This window comes from Anser brachyrhynchus (assembly GCF_964034855.1).
Source record: "Anser brachyrhynchus genome assembly, chromosome: 5".
NCBI lineage: Eukaryota > Metazoa > Chordata > Aves > Anseriformes > Anatidae > Anser > Anser brachyrhynchus.
The window spans coordinates 27,944,293-27,959,730 of record NC_137699.1 but is presented as its reverse complement, the minus strand read 5'-3'; the positions used below and the strand labels follow the sequence as shown (position 1 = coordinate 27,959,730).

General features: G+C 35.8%; 1 protein-coding gene across 32 annotated transcripts in view; it reads right to left on the bottom strand.

The window, feature by feature from the left end:
• Positions 1–15,438, bottom strand: part of GPHN (gephyrin) — a 285,375-nt gene that overhangs the window by 71,725 nt on the left and 198,212 nt on the right. For 12 of the 32 annotated variants that reach the window (XR_013952182.1, XR_013952183.1, XM_080595302.1 and 9 more), the window contains 2 exons: positions 6,471–6,527; positions 4,414–4,485 (listed from right to left, as the gene is read on the bottom strand). The exons of 10 other annotated variants lie outside the window; for them this stretch is intronic. Coding sequence is in view for 20 of the 22 variants with exons in the window: in XM_080595302.1 (XP_080451428.1) it covers positions 4,414–4,485; positions 6,471–6,527 (129 nt within the window). In the remaining 2 variants the exon portion in view is untranslated. The remainder of the gene's footprint in view (positions 1–4,413; positions 4,486–6,470; positions 6,528–15,438) is intronic. 10 more of the 32 variants (XM_080595328.1, XM_080595331.1, XM_080595306.1 and 7 more) reach the window with 1 other exon arrangement.

Below are 15,438 nucleotides of genomic sequence, written 5' to 3'. Positions count from 1 at the left end.
CACAGCAGCAGTTTTTAAAGCATCAGCAACTAAATAAACCAAAACAGCAATGATAAGGAGGTTTAGACTTCTACTGCACAGAATTTGGAAGAATTTGGCTTATCTTGCCTATTCTTCACACTAACTTACAAGAGGTATGCTAGATACTTTTGCACCTCTTTCATCTTCTCTTGGACATCTACTATAAGTGGACTGCTTTTACTCTGTGATCTAATTATCTGTATTTTCACTAATATCTAGCCTAAACTTACCATTTAACTTTGGTCTTATTCCAAATTAATAACAATATTCTTATTATATTTAATCACTTCAAATTATTCCTTATTCTCTTATTTATAGTTCCAGTGATATAGAAGCAAATTATAATACTCCCCTCACTAAGATACCTGTATATTTTATTTCTCCCTGTGCTCAAACAGCACCCTCCCCATAGTTTTCCCTCAATCTCACTCACTCCAATTTCTGTTTTTCTTACTCACACATATATAGACACTGAATTCACCTATGTCATTTTTTCATAATGAAATTTTTCAAATTTCATAATTTTCATAAATTCTTCAATTTCAAATTTGAAATGGAAGGTATGCTCAACTGTTCTAGTCTCAAAATGATCTCATTGTCTTCAGGAAAGAATTTATCAGTTCCATACTCTCACATACCACAATTCTTCACATAGACACTGCTGTTTATTTTCAATGGGATCACACAATGAGAGTTTAATCTGCTGCATACTTATAATTTCCTGATCATTTCTATGCCATTGCTGTCTCATTAACTTGTCTCCTTTTTTGAGCATCTGCCTGATTTCAGTATTTTGTAAGTGTACTGCTTCTGTTGTTAAAATTAAATGTCAATACTTTTGCAAGCTCCTTTGATGATCCTGCAATCTATCACTTACTCTGCTTCCAACCTGTTGTCATATATGAAGTCTTGTGATTGATCTTTTGACTCTTTCCTCCAGTTTGAGAGAGGGGGCATCTCTCCTTGTTTTGTATACTATCTGACAATCCCTCCATATTATGTTTGATGAAGGTAATGTGCTAACATTTGAGCTGCTTGGCTTTTTTTCCCCACGAACATTCACATTAAGGGAGACTTAATTTCTGCTAGTCACAGAAATTCCCCACTGTGAGAATTATTTTACACCAACTGAGCACCTGTTCAAAGGCTGCAAGAGCAATTTGTCATTCGTCTGAGGGCCACACTACCTTGAGTCAGATCTTTAATAATGGAATATTATGACCAGGAACAAAAGCCCTATAAATGTAATCCTTCATTGTGATCAAAGAAGGCAGATACTTAAAATAAGACAGAACACCGCATGCAGGAGAACGTAGTTTTTGTGAGACACAACTCTATATGAAAAACGATGTTCCATGTTTCATTAAACATAATCTATGGACAGAATTTGGTCTCTGCTATGAATTCTGAGAGCTTTTTTCTTGGCTAAACCCAGAACCTTTGATTTGGAACTATTGACTATTTGACTATTCTGGTCAAGGTCCACACAAAAATTGCTTCACATATTACTTTAAACTTTGTGCAGAACTTCTGTATTTATATTTATATATATATATATATAAAGGATTTCCATAGAATATTTATGCAGAATTAAAACTTGCATTTAAAATGAATCTTAGCCTCCACACACACAAAAACAACAACAAAAAAAACAACCTTCAGACCACAGTCTGAAGCAGTACTGTTCTGTTGACTCTATGCTGAACTTCTCCATACTTTCAGTAAGGTATCAATTTTAGGCAGGTATTATGAGTTCTAAAATATCAACCAGTCAGCTCTTTCACTGTTGAACACCTCAGTAGCTAATGCACTTTGTTTCCTATTGCTGCATTAATTTGAACATGTACAGGAATGCCAACAATTCGATGTGATGGAAGACTGATTTTTCTAAACAATATTTAAGTTCAACTTCAAAAACAGGCCTCTGGGAGGTTCAAAGGTTAAAGTCATGGAAAGAACTGGAAAAGCTTCAAGGAAGATGAGTGAAGATCTCACGAAGAGATGGACGGTAAGACATCAGGTCAGGATAACGTTTTTTGTAAACGACTATGTATTACTGCTGATATTAATAGTAATTTTTTAGAATCATAATCACTCAATCCCCCCAAGACTGCTTAACTAACTCAAATTTTTATGCATGTTTTCAGTGCAATATTGTTTTAAGTATCTGGCAGGTTTTCTAATCTTTTAATGGAATCTGGGGTGTTCTGCAGAATTCCTTTTCCTACATATTTCTAATGGCCTTTGACTTTAATGTGGGAAACATGTCTTTGCAATTCATTCTGAAACAAAGGTTCCACCTTAACAGCATACACAAATGTGCAATAACATTTTATTTTCACTTATGGTGCTGGCCATCAGATACTATACGTTCCCCCTCCCATACCATTCAATACATTTGCTACATTGTAGGAGAGTTAACAACTTACATCTAAACCCCTTTCCAAAAACAGTATGGAAGACATGAAAAGCATTTTAAATATGAATTATTAACAGATCCCTCATTATTTTTTTTCCAACTGTCAACTGTTTATGAAGGATTTATTCTATTATTTAATCAGGCATCTGTATACTGTATTTTAAAATGCTGCCTTATCTAAGACATCCACTATTACAGCTTGAATCACAGTGGTAGTGAAAAGCAACAGATTTTAATTATGTTATTATACTTGCAATGTGTCCTGTTTCTTAAGCTTTAAGAAACTTAAAGGGCATATGCAGAATATATGAAATGCTTCTTAGCTCATTATCTAGACTTCCTTAATGACACTGTGTAGGGTATGGATACATAATAGATAAAATGGCACAAAGGAACAGAACAGTTTCATGTTGATTAGTTCTCATAATATCTACAGTTAACAGGGTCACAGCTTTTAATTTGAAACTTTTCCCCATGTGACATTCTATGGAATAATGTGAGACTAAACCACCATTTTTGTAGTACGATGTCTCATGGCATTTTTTTCTGGCTTTATGTTTATTCACTAGTACTAAATCATGAATTTAAGAGTGAGGAGTCTAAAATAAAGGATTTGCTCTGTTTTGATTATCACTAAGAAATTTAGCATGTCACCAAATCTAAAATATCACAGTTTATTCTTCCAAAAATGTAATTCTGGAAGAATTGCCACTGAAAAGATACAGTGTTTTCACTGAATTTATTTTATACAATGCTGCAATGTATTAGCAGCTCAGTTTCCTTGTATTTGAACTGTGAAAGATCATAAATAAGCTCAGGGACTTCTATTTGACAATGAGTGGAAATCAACTCTATGTCAGACACATAGCTGGATATGCAAAGGCATCCAAAAGGGGTAAAAATTACCAAATCATTATCATTATCAAGATTATCTTTCACTACATAACCACGGTGGATTATGCATCAGAATGGGAGTATTGAGAATAATGACAACAGTCATAGTGTATGGAAGACACAAACAGAACATGAATCTAAAGAACTTACTCTGAGAATCTTCACGAGATGGATGTTCAAAGGGATAAAAGGCTATAACTTTTACATCTACTATGCTCGTAACCGTTCCTTTTTTCTAATTTTCATTATGCATCGAATTATGTCACTTAAACTATTACTTCTACTGAATTAATTGCTGAAAGGCTGATCTGAACTTATGAGGTGAAATACTAAACACAAGGTACCAGTGCCTGTATTGTTACATATTTGACTAGCTTTTTAAAATATTTCTGTGAAAAATGGTTAACTTTACTGGAGTATCATGACTGATAAGCTAGATCCTGATCCTTTTTTCACGTTCATTTTTTTTCATTGAAGAACAAATGCAATGAATAAGACATGCTGCACAATTTTTTGTATTAGAGGAGTCTGCTAACAAAACAACCAACAAAATTTGCATAGCTTGCATTGAACCAAACACTAACCTATTTTGTGAGATAATGTAGGGACCCAAAAAGATTAAAGGCAAAGTTGGGGCAAATGCAAAAATATATGCTTTTGGTTTACCTTAGGTCAGCCATAGTTTTCAGTTCACCTAAGGCTATCAATCACAGGCAAAAGATACAGTTCTCCTCTAAACTAAGGATATCTATTTTATTTGTTGCTAAACCTAATATTCAGGAAAATTTTACACATACAACTTCAGTTTTGGAAAGGGATTTTTTTATCTGGTGTTAAAGTCAAGCAGTTTGATTAGCATTCATTAAAATGTAGTAGGATGTTCTTTTAAACAAATCCTGTCAATTAGGTCAGGTTTCTCAAACACATTAAAAATGAAATCCCAGCTAGAAAAGAAAGAAAACACAAAGGGAAAAAGAGAGAGAAAGGAAAAAGATGGGCATGAGAGGACAAACCAATCAGATTTGGTGTTACCAGCCAGCGGAAGTTTTAAAAAAACAGATCACCGAGTGAAATCGTACATTTACTCGGAGAGAGCATCCTTTGACATTGCCTTCTAGGTGATCTCTGAGCTCCTCCAGCTTTCGATGGAGCTACATGTAAACATCAGAAAATGAATTGAAAAAGCAACCTGTTCTTTTGTCATTCTTTTTCTTTTGTTCCTCGCTTTACTTTTTTAAATAAATCATAGCATAACACATTTCTCACTGCCTCTGGCAAAACATTTCAAGACATTAAAGTGCTTTCAACAACACAGACATACAAGCTCAGTAAACTCAGAAACTGGAAATAAGATATTTTTACTCGATTAGCATGGCTCTTTTTTTTCAGTACAGGGAAAAAAAATAATAAAAAAATCAAGGGCCTGATCATTCTACAGCGTCTGAATATCCACTACATTGTTTGTTTATTTGCTTGTTTATTGTTAAGGCAATGTTCTAGAATGTAATTCCATCACAAAGGGGTAAATGTTCATGTTTGGGAAGCTCAGATACGATTTCCCATTCTCTGCATGGATATTTATGTAAGATTTTTTGTCTAAATTAATATTTTGGGTAGTGAAATTACATCTTGGGCAGTCAGACACAGAAATAAGAATCCTGAATTAGGTATCAATGGATGTTCATAACATAGTAGGTGAATCTCAGCCTTTAAGTAAGCTACATCTTATACATATGCGTTATGCGTATAGAATTGCATGTGATGACCCATTAAAACGCACAGGCCACAGTAATTACATACATAATTTTCAAAAAAATTGAAATAGAAACTGTGGCTGTCTTGTCTTTTCCCCCAAGTACATTCAGTGGTACTGAATGTCTACCACTGAAGCAGTGCCTCATTTATATACAGGGCTCTTCTCATCTACACTGTAACTAAAACCTCTTCCCAAAACACAAGATGAAAAGCTAAAGCCTCACAGACAGTGAGGAATGCTACAGATGCTGCTAGGTATAACTTATATAGCAAATAGTAACTGGCTTCTTTTCCTACTCTGAGATCAATTTAAATGGTGTCATTACTGGAAAGAGGTGCATAATTAATCTTTCCCCTCCCCTTCTTTATGCTCAGTGAAACATTTTCACAAAGAGCAGCTGTAGAGCAGCATTAGAAAACAGAGAGGATGGCTTGTCCTGGAACAAAGGCAATACACTCACATACAAAAACAAAACAGAAGATCAAAAACCAAGAAGGCAGGAAAGGCAAGGAGAGTGCAGAAAAAAATGAATTAGTTAGCGCTTCAGAAAGTGCTAAAAGGAAATAAAGCGGAAAAAACGTGAAAAATTGGGTGGTTGAAAGAGGCAACTGTTGAGATGGAATCTTAACAGAATGGCCTGGACTGCACGTGACCAGCATCTTGGTATAGATTATGTCCTGTGTTTTAAACCGTCTATTAGAGTGTAACACTATTCATGGGTGGGTACTGATTTAGGTATCTGCCTGTTAAGTGCTCTAAATATTTGAATATGTCTGTATAAACAAAAAAAGGCAGAAAAGGGAACTAATTATTAGCAAAACAGTGGCTCCATTCTTATTAGTCTCACATGAATCTCTCATTTCCTCTTTATTTATTCTTTTTTTTTTTTTCTGATTTAAAGGCTAGATATGGATGAAATATTCAACTTTCTTGTAATGGTCTTTTGCAGAATTAAATGCAAGAAGTGTGAGCACTATAAAAGGTAAATCACTTTTTTAAGATGAGAAGCAGTAGTCTGAAGATGAGTAAGTCACTTCTCTATGTAACAGGCAGTTAAGAGACAACAAATAACATAGATCAGAGAAGTGGTTTAATCATGATCACCAAATTACAGGCACATAAAGAAAGTTGTTACTATCTTGTATTTGTGGTGACATTCAAAGCTTACAAACTGGCAGCCTGCCTTCTGTAGGTTGTTCTATGTGTAGCACAGAAACAAACAAAATGTGACCCAACAGCAATAAGAATACTGAAATAAAAATGATGGGATGGTGAGAAATGGAAAAGCCCCTTCCCTCCCTCCCCTCACCTCCCCCTTCAAAAGGAAAAGTGTAGGCTATAGAAGAAAACTTGCAAAATAAATGTTAGAAACATATTTACTTTGAGGGATCCAACTCTACTAGCAACTCCTTTGCTTTCATCCGGCCGTCTAATTTGCTACAATGGGGGAAGATGGGTAAAAAAGACAGAAGAATAAAGAAAAAGTGAACTTAAAAAAATTTCCACACAATCAGTTAGCAGTACATGCAAGACATTAATTTGACTCTCTGAGACACCTCTAGAGGACAAAGACACAGACTCTCATTTCTGAAATAAATGATGCTTTATCATGTCATTTTAAACTTGCTTTGTTGACCATTTAATTTTCAATATATTACCAATCTGGCACATATTTTGCATGCTGAATTCACTAATATTTATGAATGAATACATGTTACTTATCTGATTTGGATATGGAGAATAATGAAGTCCTAAAACTCTAACTGAAGAAAAAAACACCCTGTGTCTTCTACAAATCATATGATCATAGTATGCTGTAACTGGGAGTATCAGGCGTAACAAGTATCATCACTGATACCTGGCAGAATGCAATACAGATTCCTGTTGACCCAGGCCTAGAGATTTTAGCCACTGCTATCAAGTTCCCCAGTTAAAAAATATGCTGCCCAACCAGAAAATTTTAATGCCAGACCAACATTAAGTTTTTATTTTAAATATACAATGTGTATAAACCTATCACCAATATGTCCTATCTGATCACTCTTCCTTTAATATGTAAGATTTTTTCCTAGATGATGTAGAGGATGGAAGAAACAAATGAGGTAGATGCTCAAAAGGCCTTCTATTGCTAGAAGCACACAAAAAAAACCATTCATTTACATCAAGAGCTCCTTTCAGAATTGCTGAATCCAGTAAATAAACCTTTTTTACTGATAAATTAAAGTTGTGTTGTGACCCTTGAATTAGAGAGGAAGAAGACAATAAAAATGACTTTAGGGATACAGGGATATCCTTTCGCTTGCTAGTCTTAATCAAGACTGAATTGAAAGCTTCCATTATCTGATGGTTGTTTCACAGAGTATGTAAAATAAAGTCCCACACAACTGAGGTAAAACCTTTCGAACCGCACTAACTCTCTTTACTTTAAGAAATCTCAGCAAGGAACCCAGAGACTGAATGAACTATGGAAATTCAACTATGCTTTATGCTGGCCAGGACACACTAGCAAAAGCAAAAGTTAGATTGCTACTATTTGTTTTTATCTCACCAATGGACAACTAGAAAATTCCATATGCAAAACACAGTGAACTTTCTTTTTTTAGTTGTACTAGATTCTCAAGAAAATAATGCAACTAAGCAATATATTACTGATTTAAATATTCAGTTCTGACAGGATGTGCACTAATAAATTACACTGGAAACATTTACGAAAGTTGTTGCTTTCCTTCCCTAGTTTTACTGCATTAAGATAGTATGTTTTGAACTCTCAAGTGAAACACCCGCACTACAATTTTGATGAGACTCCAAAACAAACTCTAAGCAATTCCAGTACAGCGATCAAGAACAAACCTTCATTCTTAAAAAAGATGTCTCCTTTAGAACACAGATTCAGTTGAAAGATATGCAGTTGTAACCCATTTGCTACTTTTTTTTTTCATAAAAAAAAACCCTTCTCCAAAAATCACCCACCCTCAAGAGGAAAAAGAGAACCTTATTTGAAAAGAAATTGACAGGAGCTAGAGCAAAGATAGGCAGCCTAATATCCTGTTTGAAATATTATCAATCCCGGACAATAAGACATAATCAAGTAAAACAACAAACCATGCTACTAATTTGAAGCCTTTTTCAAATATAATGTTTTCAATTTTGCTTTGAAAACTAAGAACTATACAATAAGAAAAAATAAATATTATTGATCTTACATAACAACATGAAACCAGGACATTAGGAAAAATGCTACATATCATGGAAATTTGGGGAAAAGTTTCAAATGGCAGCAATTTGCATGTCCTACAGGGAAAAAGATTTTTTTTTTCTATTACTTACCAGTGTGGGTAGTGTGGCTGCTGAAGTTGTGCCGAAGATTTAGGACTTAGTCAGAAATGAGATGGGAGATATGACAGGTGCATATAACTGACATTATTTACTGTTTCTCTCTTCAAAATATATAGAGAAATATGTACACAATCTATACATTGTAAGCAATGAAATTATAAATGCTCGAAAATATAAATTTAAAGGAAATAAGGTCAACTCTTGTTTTACATTCATAGCACAGTCAATTTGCATGGTAACATGTTTTCTATGGGAACCTTGAAATAGTTCAGCATGGAACTTGGATGCTTCTCACGGGATGCATCAGAATGATATGAATATTGCACAAACTATATTGCATATGTTCTGGGAGTTAAACAGGGTATTACCAAGAAGGCATGGGGAGAGCAGGAAAAAAAAAAAGACATATTTTGTCATGGCAAATGCCACGGAAAGGAATGCAGGTGTATCCTTATCTCTGGTCAACACCCGTCTGAAGTTCTAGAAGCTGATTGATAAACTAGTATTTCAGAAAATGGCCATGGATTACACACTCCTCATTTTTCAGACAGTTAGCTATACACAAGAAGCCATCATAGATGAATACTTGTAGCTACAAAAGATCAGAATGAAAGATTGTGCACCTAAGTGTTCTAAATCAAAAGTACATATACTTCTGTCCCCATCAGAAACTTGATCTAAAAACTAGTCCATTGATTGTTCTATAAAGCATTTGTAAAGTAAAAAAAAATAAAATCCTGCCTTCTAAGCAAAACGCAGGTCCAACAATAAGAGCCTGAACAGTGAAACTGAAAACACATCTTTGGACCTCTGGTTTTGTGATTGCTATTTATTATTTTTATACCACAACACAAGCTAAATGAGTAGATGAAGAGGTGAAGCAGAAGTGACACTAAGTAGCTATTGTCAAATTTTTACCTGACAGAACTGAGGGTTTTGGAAGAATATGAAAGAGGAAAATGAAGATAATCCATTTAATGCAGGAAGAAAGGTGTTCGGCAGGAAATAGTCCTGGGAGATTGGCAGGGTATAATACACTGACAGTTAAGACATGCATTATATATACATCTCTTTCCTATTCACAAAGGAGTAACACTAGGAGTTAAGAGCTAAGAATTAGCTACAGGTGTCCCTATCCTGATCTCTGAAGAACAAGGTGGAATTATAACAGGAGAACGATGAGAGACAGGAGGCCAATGAAAGAAAATTTAGGAAGCTGGGAAATCAGGACCAAACAGTGAGCAAAGAAGAGTGCTCAAATATGCTCAATGGACTTGCTAGAAGATGAAAATTTTGAGTACCAAACACCAGGCACTTCATGTTTTCCAAGCAGAGGTCTCATATACATTTCATTATTATTCCTCTATCTTCTAATAGTGCTGAGAAGAAATTTACTTGTTTATATTTACCCCTGCTTTTACTCTTGTAAAAATAATTTACAAAGCCCAACACTGAACTTATATAGACCATCTGATATAGTCACAAGTCATAAAGGACAAACAACTAAACCACTGGCTAACCTGAGATTCTGGCTTTAGTTGGGTGTATTTAAAGGAGGAGTTCCACAACAGCAGAATTCTTAGCACTGTCCATCTCAAACTCCTTCCACTTCCTGATAATGCATCCTGTTCTTGCTATTCCTGCCTACTGCTTCTGACAAAGAAAGCAGAATTCTGCAGGACCTAGAGATTTCACAAGTGTGTTTTCATATCCACAGTCACCCAAGCCTGAACTTGTTAGACTTTTTCCCCAAATCCTGGCTAATACATGCACAGTTCATCCTGTCAAAGCCTTTTTGATATGACCCATTTATTTAACTCCAAAACTGAATAAATGCAACGTTAGCAAAGGCAACTCTTTACGGAATTGGTTAAAAAGATGCTAAGTTCCGTATTCAGTGGTTCAGGTATGCAGTGCTGGAAACAAGTTAATCAAAATCAAGTGATTATATCACATGGCATCCAAACCTAGTTCAGGTTATTTGCTGGACACATAAGAAAAAGATAAAAGCTATTCTCCCGCTTGACCACTACCTCAGAGATCAGTGACGAACGGCAAGTAAAGAAAACTATTAGCATTACTTGCAGAATATTATCATACTTGATTATTTCACTGGGTTTACAAATAAACATTTCTGCATTTGTCATATGTGTTATCCCACATATTCCAACAGCTGCGCCAACAAACGTTTTCTTGCTCCTTAGACAAAAAAAAAAATCCCCATTAGTCTGCAGCAATAACTCATTGTCATTGCACCTAACTTAAGGTGCTCTTGAGCTCCTTACCTAGTTGCCTCAGGGACTGTGAAGTTAAATGGTGTGAATATCCTCTCTTGAATCCTAAACTCATAAAGTGTAATTGCATCATATTTGTCAATGTGACTACACATATTGTTCGTACATATTTATGAAGTTGTTCCTTTTTAAAACAGATTTTTGGCTGTGAAGCAGTGATTTTAACACGCTTGTATACGCTATGAGAAAAGACGACTTCCTTTGTTTTTCCAGTTTTATCTGCCATTAATTCCTTCCAGTTACTGTTTGATCTTAGAACACTGGGCATCAGGGTAAGGTGCGGATGATCAGTTTTGGAAATCTAAAGCAATACATACTGTGCATACAATACTCCTGCTGTTACTGCTGGACCACTTCCTTCATCAGGTTTTCAAAATATACTCCAAACCTCTGTCTCTCTCTTTTTTTTTCTTTTTTTTTTTTTTTTCCCCAAAGGGCTGTTCAAGTGAGAAAGGTAGAACATGGAAAAATAACAATGTGGTGAACCATTCTCCAGTCCAAGGTTGCTTCAAGAGAAGTTGCATGATTCAGTGAAAAAGTAGGTGGATATATAAAAACAACATTAAAAAGATCTGAAAGATGAATGCATTGAGAAGAAAAAAACATAAAAAACTTAGAGAAGATAAATTAATTATGAATCACAATATATTGAAACAGCCCTCACATAAAATAGGCTCTGGAAAAACATAATATATTAGGAACAGGGATACTTCTGAGCCATCACCAGTTTTTTATCAGAAGCCTGGATATTCCTCCAGTTGATACAGTGCATTCAACTAGAGAAGAAGGTGGTCAAGTTGATGAAGAGAAACCATAAAAGCTACACTATGCCTACTATTACATTATTCTTTTTCAGAAAAGTGTTCTTGAAATCTCTCACACAGTTCATATTAACAGAAACACGTATCTCAGAAATATAACCCAACGGACAACAATTTCACATCAGTTGGCTAGGAACAAACAACTTGATGTACTGGCCAGATCACTGAAGGGAAGTGAATCCAAAGGAGATTAAATCTTATGAAGATGGAGGATGCTTTTTCTGACCCTTAGCAATGTTCATTGAAGTTCATAGTATGGAACTAACTGGAGATACAGTGACACCCAGAAACAAGGAATAAGCTGTCCATATTCAGTAGCTGGCGAGAAGTAATTTTAATTAGTGATGCAATTACATAATGCTTGTCAACCAATCTGACATGTGGGACTGTGACTGCCAACATCCAAATATTATATCCTAAAATACTGATGTGAGCAGTATTTTCTACTACCTTTGCTTGCCTGATCAAGAGCAGAAAATACTGATACAGATATCTGAACTCCAGTTACAATTTTCTTCTCTCATAAGAAAAATGCTGTACATCAAGTGAGTAGTTTTGAATGGTAACAAAGAGATTAATATATTTTTAATATTGCAGCAAGTCACATCCTTTTATGTTAAAAAATGCATTATGTAGATCTTTTACACTCACACATGAAAAAGATTTTCACTTTCGCAGTTTTAGGCAAACACCAATTAGCTGAGGCTTCCTAAATAAATGGGAATATTTTCAAACAAAGGGAATAAATACTACCTTAATGCAGACATTCTCACCCAGTAAACATATTCACTTCTGTGCGTTATACTGCAGTATGAGATAAATGCTTTATTAGGGTTGCTGCCATTCTTGGGTATGGTAAACTACAAAAACATAATGTAGATGAATGCTAATGGATGCCAACCAAACATCATTATCATACTGTCATACATTTAGTTCACACTACCTGCTATTACACTATTCCATGTGCAGATACGGGAATAAACATGCTGCAGGTGGACAAATCAGTGGTATAAAGTAATGCACTCTCACAGCTTTGCAGTTCAGTACATGAATATCGCCACCAGATCAATGCTCTGTTAACTCACATAACAGCAAAGATAACGTTACCACATCGTTACACAGGAGACTTTGTTATTTTATACTAACATGTGGCAGCCTATTTCTTTAGGAATATTTATTGACTTCTGTGAAATTTAACGGTCAGAAATCAATGCTAAAAGTTGGTAGGTAAAATGCGCAGCCAGGGCAAAACAGATTGCAATAAATATAAGCATTACACATTATGCCACTATTCCCACTGAGTTAATATCCTAACACTTATTTACACTGGACCTCTAGGCATATAAAAGTTAGATCCTTACTTTCACTACGCAGTTAACAAAATACACAGACTTTATGCTGCCGATGTCACAAAGAGATTATAAATGACAAGTAACAGAACAGAATGGCTACTCCTGGGAGAGGCACGCATGGCCCAAGTGGGACAGTCCGGAAATCACACATAAGGCTCATGCTGATTTCAGAGGATGCTGGAGATCAGAAGGCTTAGTTAGCCTGCACAGAGCTGCTTGCTCTTGAGACTACACTGTTCATCCAAGCAAACTGATTCAAAACAAGTTAAAATACTTTATGCTTCACTCTATTACAGAGGGGACTCATATACACAAACAAGTATTACAGTAGTGTTTCCAGATCCAGCTTGTCCCAGAGCTTTCAATTGCACAACTCTCCTGTCACACGGCAAAAATTCCCCAACCCTTTCTATCCCCTGAAGGTTACTTTTCTCCCAAGTCTTCCTGACCACATCTGTTTCTTGTCTCATAGAGCTATTGCTACCTCCTGCCTCCAGGCCACTTCCCTACCACTCCAAAGCACTCTAAGCCCTGCAGCCTTATCTCTCAAGAGCCACAAATACACCCCTGCTCTATACCAGACCTCTACCACTCAACCCTCACATGAGATTTCTCTTCAGTTCAATACTTTCAATCCTCTCATTTCAGCCCCACCTTTGAGCTTGCTTTCATTGGCTTCTGGCACGTATTGTTCCCCCCAGTACCTGCAGCATCATTTATTCTCTGGCTTTCCCCACAAATGAAAACTGAATTTGCACCTCATTCTCCTGGTGCAGCTTTTGGAAAAACAAGCACTTATTGCATACATCAGAAATCTGTATGGGCAAGCAGGGAAGAAGTTCGTGTTTAAGAAAAAAATAAAAACATGGCAAATCCTAGGCGGTGAAGTTCTGAAGTTCTTACAAAATGACAACTGAGTTTGGAATGTGCAGCTCTTTTGCCTTGTTGCCCTAAGTTGAACTGAAATTCTAAAAGCTGCAGCGTATATAGGGATGTTCATATTTCAGTAGAGGACAGTGTCCTTTAAACATTTTAGACAATAAGCTAGCTTCTATCAAAGATACCTTGGTGGTCATGGTGAAAGCTGTCACATCAGTGAAGTCACTCACAAGTGACCTGATGGGGGGACAGGTAGAATATTAGGCAAACCAGCTAAGAAATTTGCTCTCTTTGACCACTTTAACAGCAAAATTGAGAGATGTTTGCATTAGAATTTAGTGTCACAAGGGAAGATCCCACCTGTACGAAAATAGATGGGCCAGTGGGACTTCAAAAAGAAAAGTAAAACTCTTTGAAGTCAAGTGCCTTTAAGGTTTGTTTTCAAATATCTGTAATATCCTGTACTTCATCCCTTTTGCTAGGCAGGGCTAAGTTTAGAAAACCTGTGTAAAGCTTCTTGTCACATGTATTTCCTCACATCTACACCTCCTGAAGAGCTGGACTGTAAAAGAGAAGTGGATGGGTTTATAAGGATACTGGGAAGGGGTGCACCTCTTAAAGCTACAGGAAATACATAGTTCAAGAAGTCAGATGATACCTTGAAAAGCTTAAGTGGGAAGATCCTGGATTCAATTCACTTTGCAGAAGCTTAAAACAATACGACCATAAGTGGTTAGTGGCTGAGGTCAATCTCTGTTCACACTGATTGAATGAAACCATTGTCCAAGAAGTCTCCCTGTGAACTTCCCAAAGCAAACAAAGTATTGCAGAGAAGTGCCGTGCCAATGCCTAGGGCTCCTTGCACAAAGGTACTCCTCACATTTTGAAAAAAGTAATTTTAAAAGGAAAAAAGGAAAAAAAGCAGGCTTAACAAAGAAACTGCAATGGATGGTGCAAATTTAAAAGAGAGATTGCCAACAGCTGTTGGCTTGAAATCTTGCCAAATTTGTTACTGTTTGTTATCAGATGCCCTTCATAAATCTACTCTAAGACATTCAATAGGAAGCCCAGTTTCTAATGTAGTCATTGGAGAGAAATATGTCCCAAATGAAGGTGCTTTGAATTCTCACCTTAAGGATCCCTAATTTGTCACAGACTTTTGTTGTAAATACCTTCCTACAGTTACTACTATTGCAAGTTTAAATAAAAAGCAAAAGCTCTTCACTGAAATATATGCAGGTTTCAGTAAATCTAAGTATCAATAAATGCCTACGGAAATTATTGTCAGAGAATATGCAATGCTACCGAGAAAGTTATCAGGAATAGATAAATAATCCCTTTATTTCCTTTCAAACTAGCAAATATATTATTGAAGCATAATCAAACAAATAAAATTCTATTCCATGTTTTATAAATGCGCCTTCTGAACAGGTAATGCATATTTTGTCTTTTAAAATTAAACTAAATTGGTGAGCAAAACAGAATCATAGAATGGCTCGGGTTGGAAGGGACCTTAAAGTTCATCTAACTCCAACCCCCAACACAAACAATTCTCATTTCAGATGTTAAGGGTAAATTTTGACTGTAATAAATACGGGGATTCATTAGAATCATTGCCATTACTATTAATCATCTGAACACATTCTAACACCTCACTTTGAGGTAT